Genomic DNA, 7,093 nt, shown 5'->3' with positions numbered 1-7,093 from the left:
TGTGTGTGTGTGTGTGTGTGTGTGTGTGTGTGTGTGTGTGTGTGTGTTGAGTGACTCAGCCTCTGTTTCCTGCCCTATATCCCCACTCCATTTTATTTTATTTTTTTCCAGCTCTTTGCACAAAAAACAAGGGAGGGTTTGCTTATAAGCAGGCTATCCATTATAAATGCCTCTGTGCAAACACAGCCTGTATGCTCATTTCTATCCTTTTTTTTTTTTTTTTCTTTTTTTTTTTCCCCCCCCTGTCGCCCTTCTCTCCCAGCAACAGAGAAAGGAGCGAGACATGGTGAGGCAGCAAGATAAAGGTCCCCACCGGAGGCTCGACGATATGAGACGGGAGGAAGATAGAAGGTTGGCTGAGAGGGAGCAGGTAACCAACCGCGGGAGATGTGGGGCTGCAATCGGCCAATTGCTGTCATGTGTGGGCGTGTCCGCCAGCAACACAGTGCCAGTTGCTCTGGTGGTGAAATTCCACGAGTAGGTTGCCATAGCAGCAAGGGTCTAAATTAGTGTATTTATTCAGAGATGAGTTTTCTGTGGGTGAGCTCTCTGCGTCTCTTGTGCTCCGTTTCCAGTCTACCCTCAGTAACACAAGAGTCTGGCAACACGGCAACATCGCCCCGTGCTCCCAAATACTCATTGTATGCCACAAAACAACCACAATGTACTGCTAAATATTCAAACCTTCTCAACGCAGTGATTAGTGCTAAAGAGTGATGTCATGTTTCAATGGCAACTTGTATTTGTCTCTTATAACTTCTGAACGGAGACGGCGCATGCTTTTGCCGCTGAAGTTAATTTAAAGACTTGTTATCAGTGCGACGCACGGTGTCTGTTGTTTACTGGAATGCTGTTGCGTAACTGTTCTGTGCCTCTTATCTTTCTGTGTCCTGTCTTTTCTCTTTTCCCGCCTTTTAATGCCTGTCATTCCTGCCTCCTTACCTTTCCTCAGGAGTTTATCAGACATAAGTTAGAAGAAGAGCAGCGGCAGTTAGAAATCCTTCAGCAGCAGTTGCTTCAGGAGCAAGCACTGCTTATGGTAACTAGTCCTCACTACTCCTTTATCATGTCTTGTTTTGACTGCAGAGGTTTCCATGTCCTCTCGGTTACAATAGATCATCAGTGAAGGACATTTATTGATCAGCACAGAAAAAAAAACCAGTGTGTCCTCGCAACAAAATGGCTTGTTTTCTTATTTTGCCAAGTTAAGTCACATATCACAAAACTGCCTCAGGGGGCTTTATAATTGGTACAGCATATGCCACCCTCTATCCTTACAGCCTCGATTCTGATGAGGAAAACCGGTGTTGCAGTGTTTTGTCAAAACAAACACTGCAGTGTTGCATGTCTGCCTGTGTTTGAGGTAGATGCTGTTAGGTCGAGGGAAAGGCAGACGATACTGCGTGTCTTCTAAAGGCATGCACTGACCTAGATTTTTGAGGGCCGTTTTGGGCAGATTTCAGAGTTTGTTATTGACTCTTGCTTACAGTGAAGGGAGGATTTGCCACTCTCCTAACAGCTTTGCTTTAGCTAGCTCCTGTGAAGCATCTGAGGAGCTGTCATTTAGATTGAGCTGTAGTGTCGGCTCCTTGTTCCTGTTTTTTTATTTTGGAACCGAATCCTCACTACTGTATTTATGAGGCAATTGGGATAGTTTACCACATTTGCCTCCTACGTTACACATACACATAGGAATTATGGGTATGTGCATCTTCATAAAGCACAGGACAGTGGCCCTGAAGTGGTAGCACACCCCTAGGACCAGTGCCGTAATGCTGTGAGGCAATTTTGGTGTTCAGTCAGCATTTTAGGATAACATGACGTACACTGGCCACCAGAAAAAAAACTTTTCACATACACCGACATTACAACAGTGCCTGTAATAAACTCTAATCCTCTCCTGATGTTTGAATCAGCTGTGATAATGCAAACTTAACGTTTCTTGCAGCTGATTGATAGTAATAGTCTTTCCATAGTGCCTTTCATTAGATGTAATGAAGAAAGTACCAGGCAAGATGTAAATCAAATAGGACTAAGTCACCTCTGAAGATGTAATGAAATCAAACAAAAGGCACAAATAGAGAGGTGCTGCTGGGCGGCTTTGATGGGCTCTAAAGTCGGCCACAATTCTTTGCTGAACGCTTGATGAACTGCTTCCAAATCTATATTCATACCTTTTTCCGCTGCTATTTTTTGTTCGGGAATACCATTCAAGACAATTAGGCCAACATTAAATGTTCACAACAGAACATTAGGTATTGTCTTTTGCTTTATTGTGCAGGAAGGAAAATTAGCATTCTGTGATCTTCGATATAAATGCGTATAATTACTGCCCTGGCCTCAGACAAAATGAGAATCAAAACAGTTTTGGCATTGTGGAAGATTCCCCCTTTAAAAAAAGAAGTATGTATGTATATATATCTATATCTATATTTATATCTATCTATATATCTATCTATATAGATAGATATATAATCTATATATATATATATATCTATACATATATATCTATATCTATATATATCCATGTTAAGTATGTGTGTTGGGGTGGCAGCAGGGTAGATGTCCCTTTCCACAGGAGTTCATAGGTCCCTCTGAGCTGTAATCCCTCCATTATGTCCTTGGCCTATTCAAACGTGTCCTCCCACGTAGGGAAGCACCTGGGTGAGGCATTCTCACCAGGTGCCAGGCTGTGTTCTCTCACTGTGCAGGAACACCACATTGGTTTCTGAGAGGACTTTGGTTTGTTTGTCATCCACAGTCTCGTGCTTTCACTCACCACCCACACAACATGTATGTGAGCATTATAGTGTAGACTGACTTGTAGATCTAATGCTTTGCTGTGTGGCCCGTAGTGAATAAGAACAGCAAAGGTCTTAGCTTTATTACAATAGTTAACTTTGACTCTGTGTACCTAAAGTTGTTTCTCAAATGTAACTTTATGTGAGACATTTCCTGCTTGGGAATGGAAATCTAATCTCTGCTGTTATAAGAAGCAATGTGCTTGTTTCGTTATGTATGCCGTGGCCATCAAAAGGCGAGGAGACCTGTGCCTACAACTCACAGTGTAAAAGTGAGTCAGTTGACTTATTGGTTTTTCATTGTCAGTTAAATATACAGCACAAAAAGGTTTTGCTAAAAATATTCGTTTGATTCGTTTTGTTTTTTACGACCTGCCTGACCTGTTTTTCGTGTTCAGCCTGAGGCAAGCAATGACTTGACTGCAGTGTGTTTTTGTTTTATTTTCATCCCAGGAGTATAAGCGCAAGCAGCTAGAGGAACAGCGTCAGTCAGAGCGACTGCAGAGGCAGCTGCAGCAGGAGCATGCCTACCTGGTGTCTCTGCAACAACAGCAGCAAGAAAAGAAGCCCCAGCTCTACCACTACAACAAAAACCTGGAGCCCAACAACAAACCCACTTGGGCCCGTGAGGTAGCAATGTTGCCTACATTTGAAGCTTGGAACACCACAGTCAAACTGCTGTACACTGGCCTGCAATGTGCATCCTCCTTTCGTTGTCATCCTTATCTCAGGTGGAGGAGCGAAGTAAGCTCAACAGACAGGGCTCACCCAAAATCTGCACCACTGTCTCCGACAATGCCCTCCAGTCTCGCTCTGACTCAATCAGCCAGTCGGGAATGGTCCAGTCTTCTCAGACCCCACCAATGCAGAGGCCTGTTGAACCCCAAGGGGGGCAGGGAAAGGTGGGTTTAAAATTCAGTTGATTAAATCAACACAAGATACAGCTGCTTATGCCTTTCTGCCCTTAATTCTTTAGCTGCTTTATCCTTCCTTGTCTCTGCTACCTTATTTATGCCTTTGTTTTCCTTCTTTACCCCTCCTTTCCTTCTCCACACATCTGTGATCACTTTGTCCCTACATGTTAAAAACATCTCCTTGGAATACAAACACAACCTTGCATTCTTCTCCACCTCGGCCTGCTTCTCCGACTGTCTCATCCTCTCTTTCTTCCACTTTGCTGCTGCTGCTGCTCCTCCTGTCCTCCGCAGTTCCAGATGGCTCACTTGGTTCCACTGAAGCCTTATGCCGCCCCTGTCCCTCGTTCCCAGTCCCTCTGTGACCAGCCCACTAAGACCATGTCCGCATTCCCCACCCAGGATCCCTCCCTTACTCCCTCACCCCGTCCCATCCACTCTAGAGAGCTGGTGCGACAAAACTCTGACCCGACTTCTGAAACCCCGGCACCACAGGCACACCAAATCGAGGATCGCGGCCCCTGGATCCGCCTGCCAGATGTGGAACTCCCACCCAAGGTGAGATCTTGTGGCTGGTTTTGACTCTGCAGTAGGTGTACAGACCCAAAACATAACCCCAGTTTGCAAAAGACTCCCATATTGACACACAAATAGTATGTTAGCCGGGCCTCATTTAGTCAGAACAGTGTTAAATGTAAGACTGTGATGTTTCCGTCCTCAGATTCCACAAAGGACGGCGTCTATTGCCACAGCTCTCAACACCAACCTGACCTCTGGCATCAGGCATCCAGTGCGAGCCAGGTACTAAAGGCAGCCCACTGATTTATCAGATACTTCCAGAAATGAGTGCCTGCTAAATGATGGTAGATGGACTTCAGATAACTCATTTGTATCCTCACTGCAGCAATCCAGATCTCAGTCGCAATGATCGCTGGGAGAGAGGAGACAGTATGAGCATCATATCCAATCTTCCCCAGACTGGCTCTCTAGAGAGGCATCGCATCCTCAGTGAGTCCCTCCCCCCCCTATGCTATTTCTCTGCAGACTGTCTTTACAGTGAGTCTGATTTCAGAATTATAACTCTGCAACCTTATTTGCAGGTTCCTCCAAAATGGATTCGCCCATGCTCTCCCATGATAGCCGTCATAAGCCGGGGGAGTCTCGCACCTCCTCCCGCCCTGGGCGCCCTGCAGTAAGTGGTTGTTTTCAAACAGACAATATATTAGCTGTCTCTTCATTATCCCCTACTTATACAGCTAGGTTTAACATCAGTGTAGGGGTGCATGCAACACATAATATGATTGAATAAAAACACACCTGGTTTGTAAACTGACATGTCGTATCCTCAAGGTTTTCTCCTCACATTATCTTTCCTTTATGTTTTATAAGCTTCATGTCTCTCCTCTTCTTAAATCCCTGTTTGTTGACTTTACCTCAATTGTGCAGAGTTACAAGAGAGCTATAGGGGAGGTTAGTATCACTGTGTCCTTGTGCGTTATGCAGTCCTCGGTGTTCATGCATGAGTTTGCATCTGCATTCATTGACTGTAATACCTGTTGAATGAATTGCATGCTCTACACTTATTTATTTGTTGGTGTAATCATGTTTTGTCTTTGAATGAAATCCTACTCTTTAAATAAAAGCCTTTTTTCATGTGTTGTGGACATCTTACACTCAACACAGGCCTCGAAGCCTCAAAATCATCCCAACACGTCACCAGGTGGCAGGCTCTGAACTCGGAGAGTACTGGGAGTTTTTGAGCCCATCCTGCTGATGAGCCTTCACCTTCAGTTGTGTTTGGATCGTCTTTAATATGATTTGCTATTTGCTGCTTTCTGTGATAGCTGAGATTATGTTGACAACATTTTTGAATGCATTCTTGGAGTAAATATTTGTGTGTGTGTGTGTGTGTGTGTGTGCAGGACCATGGCCTCTTTGCCAAGGAGCGTGCAGAGGAGCAGCCAAGGCCCCCAGTCAAGGCCAATGATTACTCCTCCTCATCGGAGAGCAGCGAGAGTAGTGAAGAGAGCGAGAGTGGCGAGGGAGCAGAGGAGGAAGAAAGCCCCACAGATCGGTAACACTAACAATGATGGCAATTCAAGAAGCACACCATTGTCTATTTGTCAAATTGACTTTGAAGTACAGTATTCAATACTGCGCTACTCTCTTTTCACACTTTTCCATTATCAGGCTCGGAGTCTTGTGTAATCCTTGACTTCTATTCCTCTATTGGTTTCAGTCACAGGGACGCAGACACTGATTCAGTCAACACCATGGTGGTTCATGAAGACGAAGGCGAGGGGGGAGAAGGAGAGCAAGCCGGAGGCTACGGGGATCAGACCATGCTGGTGCAGAGGGTGAGTAATCTGTGCACGTAACGATGCTTAAAATGCATTTTGACTCGATGGAAAATCAACACAATACAAGTCAAAGAATATTACAAAGCTGCAGGACAGTTGTTCGGTGACAATGTTATTTTATTTACACATGTAACTGACCAAATGAATACATTATGTGGAACCATTGCACCCTTAATGAAGTCTCATATCAACAAATGAAGATGCCCAAAACATCAGTGATGACTTTCAGGGTTCACTGAAAAGCCCCTTTGTAGATTAAATGTTCAAAAAGCACTCTGAATTAAATTAATGTAATAATACATTTGATTTTGTACATGCCAAAAACCACCCTGGGTTAGAGAAGGTTGGCAGAAGTCTTTGAGTTTTTTGGAGAGACGAGCAATATGATTCAGTGACGGACGGCATACATCTTGCAGGTGGCTAGTGATGAATTGAATATGGCAGTTTTTTGTGTTGAAGCATTTGAATATGCAATGGGCATCAAATACTTGTGCCAAGCTACAGTGAGACAACTGAATGTCAGGGAAAGATGGGGAGTTTTTAATTTTAAAGAAGACAACAAAACGTTGTAAAATACATTATACAGAGGAATTTTACTTACTTTCACACAAACGGTAAATGTACTTTTGTCTTTTAAAGCAAATATTTATTTGCATCACTTTAGATCATTTATGTCACCCAATAGATTGCACAATTGATACCATCTTCAGGTCAGTTGGCATATACGATTGCTGTAGTTTGCATTGTTTGTGCTGTTGGCATCAATAGCTGTGAGACACCGACATCAGCTGTCACCATGTTGAGGCAATAAATAAGGTCCCAAACTCATATTTAACACCTTTTCAAAGCGAGTCTGTTCACGACTGTTACTTTTCTTCTTGTAGTTACTGTGGTGTGCTAACCAGACGGGTCAAATCCTGGTGATTGGTGCAGCAGATTATCATAGATCCAAGTCTGCCATTGACGATAAGGTGTGTGTGTGTGTGTGTGTGTGTGTGTGTGTGTGTGTGTGTGTGTG

The 7,093-nt window shown here is 43.9% G+C and overlaps 1 protein-coding gene across 8 annotated transcripts in view; it reads left to right on the top strand.

Moving 5' to 3' along the window:
• mink1 (misshapen-like kinase 1) overlaps window positions 1–7,093 on the top strand; it is a 29,804-nt gene that overhangs the window by 13,755 nt on the left and 8,956 nt on the right. Inside the window, exons 12-23 of one of the 8 annotated variants that reach the window (XM_031857501.1) lie at window positions 269–370; window positions 953–1,039; window positions 3,038–3,073; window positions 3,255–3,431; window positions 3,533–3,703; window positions 4,010–4,273; window positions 4,437–4,516; window positions 4,620–4,723; window positions 4,816–4,907; window positions 5,162–5,185; window positions 5,638–5,789; window positions 5,955–6,072. In XM_031857501.1, coding sequence (XP_031713361.1) covers window positions 269–370; window positions 953–1,039; window positions 3,038–3,073; window positions 3,255–3,431; window positions 3,533–3,703; window positions 4,010–4,273; window positions 4,437–4,516; window positions 4,620–4,723; window positions 4,816–4,907; window positions 5,162–5,185; window positions 5,638–5,789; window positions 5,955–6,072 — 1,407 coding nt within the window. Of the gene's footprint in view, window positions 1–262; window positions 371–952; window positions 1,040–3,037; window positions 3,074–3,254; window positions 3,432–3,532; window positions 3,704–4,009; window positions 4,274–4,436; window positions 4,517–4,619; window positions 4,724–4,815; window positions 4,908–5,161; window positions 5,186–5,637; window positions 5,790–5,954; window positions 6,073–7,093 lie in introns of all 8 variants that reach the window. The other 7 variants (XM_031857505.1, XM_031857500.1, XM_031857504.1 and 4 more) reach the window with 7 other exon arrangements.

This window comes from Anarrhichthys ocellatus, unplaced genomic scaffold, assembly GCF_004355925.1.
Source record: "Anarrhichthys ocellatus isolate YVR2014 unplaced genomic scaffold, GSC_Weel_1.0 scaffold18, whole genome shotgun sequence".
NCBI classification, from domain to species: Eukaryota; Metazoa; Chordata; class Actinopteri; order Perciformes; family Anarhichadidae; genus Anarrhichthys; species Anarrhichthys ocellatus.
Note: the sequence above shows the minus strand (reverse complement) of the source record. Positions and strands in the feature narration are given on the sequence as shown.